We start from the raw sequence: 1896 nt of genomic DNA, 5'->3' as shown, positions 1-1896 counted from the left end.
GAGCTAGCAAAACGAAAACAATAATAGTCACGTGTAGAATTATCTTATCTTGAGAAATAAATGCGCGCAATACGGCGAGATAAGGTTTCAGAGGGAAACCGAATCTCAACTAAATAAGCCCTAAATACTCGAGATCGGCGTAAAACAGGAAAATAAACATAACAATAAACGTGGGGATTGATCACGAGATCATTCTCGCGCAGATACTGCAGTACTGTGCCACATTTATGGCCAAAGATTTTCGATATACCCGGTGGAAAGATAAACGGGAATACGGATTGGAAAAGGGAGCGGCAGATGGCAACAAAACGGAGCAGCCCGCGCCCCCCGCCTCTTATACGCACGCGCCCCCGCCCCCTCCCGGGCACACACCGAGCGCAGGGCACGCACGGGCAGATCGAGGCAGGCACAGGCGCCGTAGCCGAGACCGGGAACCCCAACGGGCCAGGCACCACCACCAACCCTAGCTAGCTAGCCAGTCGAAGCCACCATGCAGCAGCGTCCAGCGTGCCGCCGCCCCGCGCTCTGACGCCCGCCGTCGGACGCCGGTCGCCGTCGTGGTCTACTAGCAAGAGAGCGTTTCTTTCTTGGTACAGGGTAGGGTGTATAGATCAACATATATGGGCGTGAGCCTGCTGAGGAAGCAGCACTCGTCGGCGGCGGGGGGCTCGAGCGGCGGCTCGTCGATGCCGCCCAAGGGGTGCATGGCGGTGCGCGTGGTGGGGCCGGGCGGCCGCGCGGAGGAGGAGGAGAGGTTCGTGGTGCCGGTGGGCTACCTCAAGCACCCGCTCTTCGTGGGCCTCCTCAAGGAGGCCGAGGAGGAGTACGGCTTCCAGCAGCAGGGCGCCATCACCATCCCCTGCGGCGTCGACAACTTCCGCCGCGTGCAGGCCATCATCGACAGCCAGAGGCACGGCGGCTCCGGCTCCGGCCGCCTCGTCTCCGGCGGCCACCACCACCACGGCTCCTCCTCGGGCCACCTCCACTTCCACCTCGCCGCCTGCTTCAGGGCGTGAGATCCGCCGACGCGGATCTCGCGCGCCCTCGCCGGCCGGATAGACCGATGCCATCTCCGGCCCCGTCTCGTTGCTTTGTTAATTAGAGTTGGTTTAGACGGTCAGGTATGTGATGATCGAAGGATCATGCGTGGGTTGAGTGCTAGCTAGTGTTCGGGTCTGCGGGTGTGTTGGAACTTGGAAATACAGATGGTCATCCGGATTTCGTTCCAGCTTGTGGTGATGATCCATCGACGATGATGAAAATCGAAGATATTTCAGTGCTTATAATAGATTAACCAGATGTTCTCTTGTCCCTTTACTTTCGTGAATTGCCTTTGGCTTTCAGACTGTGTGGTTGGTAGTATTCTCTTTCCAGAGAAGAATCTTTCTTTGGGGTGTTGTTCATCATGATTCATCCATACGCACGTACGCCGGGGCCAAAGAATTAATGAACAAACTTTAGCACAACATTAAGTGGTTTCGAAGCGAGTAACTCCACAAGTTTAGACACAATTAACTATAGCTGGGATGAAAAAACAGAGAACTCCTTGACAAGCAAAAAAAAAATGGAACTGTCGAGCTAGCTTGCAAAGGATCTACTTATTTTCTTTCTTTCTTTTAGGGACCTTTAGCTTGCAAAGGATCTATTTTCTTTCTTACTTTTGTCCCATCTACTGTCTGCCTCCTACATTAATTTTCCCCAATCAAGCAAGGGATTAGTGTAGCTGCTAGCTGCTAGTGGAGTAAACATTCACATATGTACTCATCAATATTCTCCTACTCCACTACTAATCAACAAATTAAGTGTACGCCACTCATATATGGCACCTACGTGTCCATCTTTGGGAATATCGAGGCACCTGTGCGAGTCTGCAGCCGTTGAGAGCTTCTTGTGGCA

The 1896-nt window shown here is 53.4% G+C and overlaps 1 protein-coding gene across 1 annotated transcript; it reads left to right on the top strand.

Annotated features, from left to right (window-relative positions):
* Window positions 1-350: 350 nt before the first annotated feature.
* LOC119341670 (auxin-responsive protein SAUR32-like) lies at window positions 351-1321 on the top strand. The gene has a single exon (XM_037613533.1). The coding sequence runs from the start codon at window positions 621-623 to the stop codon at window positions 1014-1016; it is 396 nt and encodes a 131-aa protein (XP_037469430.1). The 5' UTR covers window positions 351-620; the 3' UTR covers window positions 1017-1321.
* Window positions 1322-1896: the final 575 nt, after the last annotated feature.

Source organism: Triticum dicoccoides, chromosome 7B (genome assembly GCF_002162155.2).
Source record: "Triticum dicoccoides isolate Atlit2015 ecotype Zavitan chromosome 7B, WEW_v2.0, whole genome shotgun sequence".
In the NCBI taxonomy this organism is placed as follows: Eukaryota; Viridiplantae; Streptophyta; class Magnoliopsida; order Poales; family Poaceae; genus Triticum; species Triticum dicoccoides.
The sequence above is the reverse complement of the archived record's forward strand: the minus strand, read 5'-3'. Positions and strand labels throughout refer to the sequence as shown.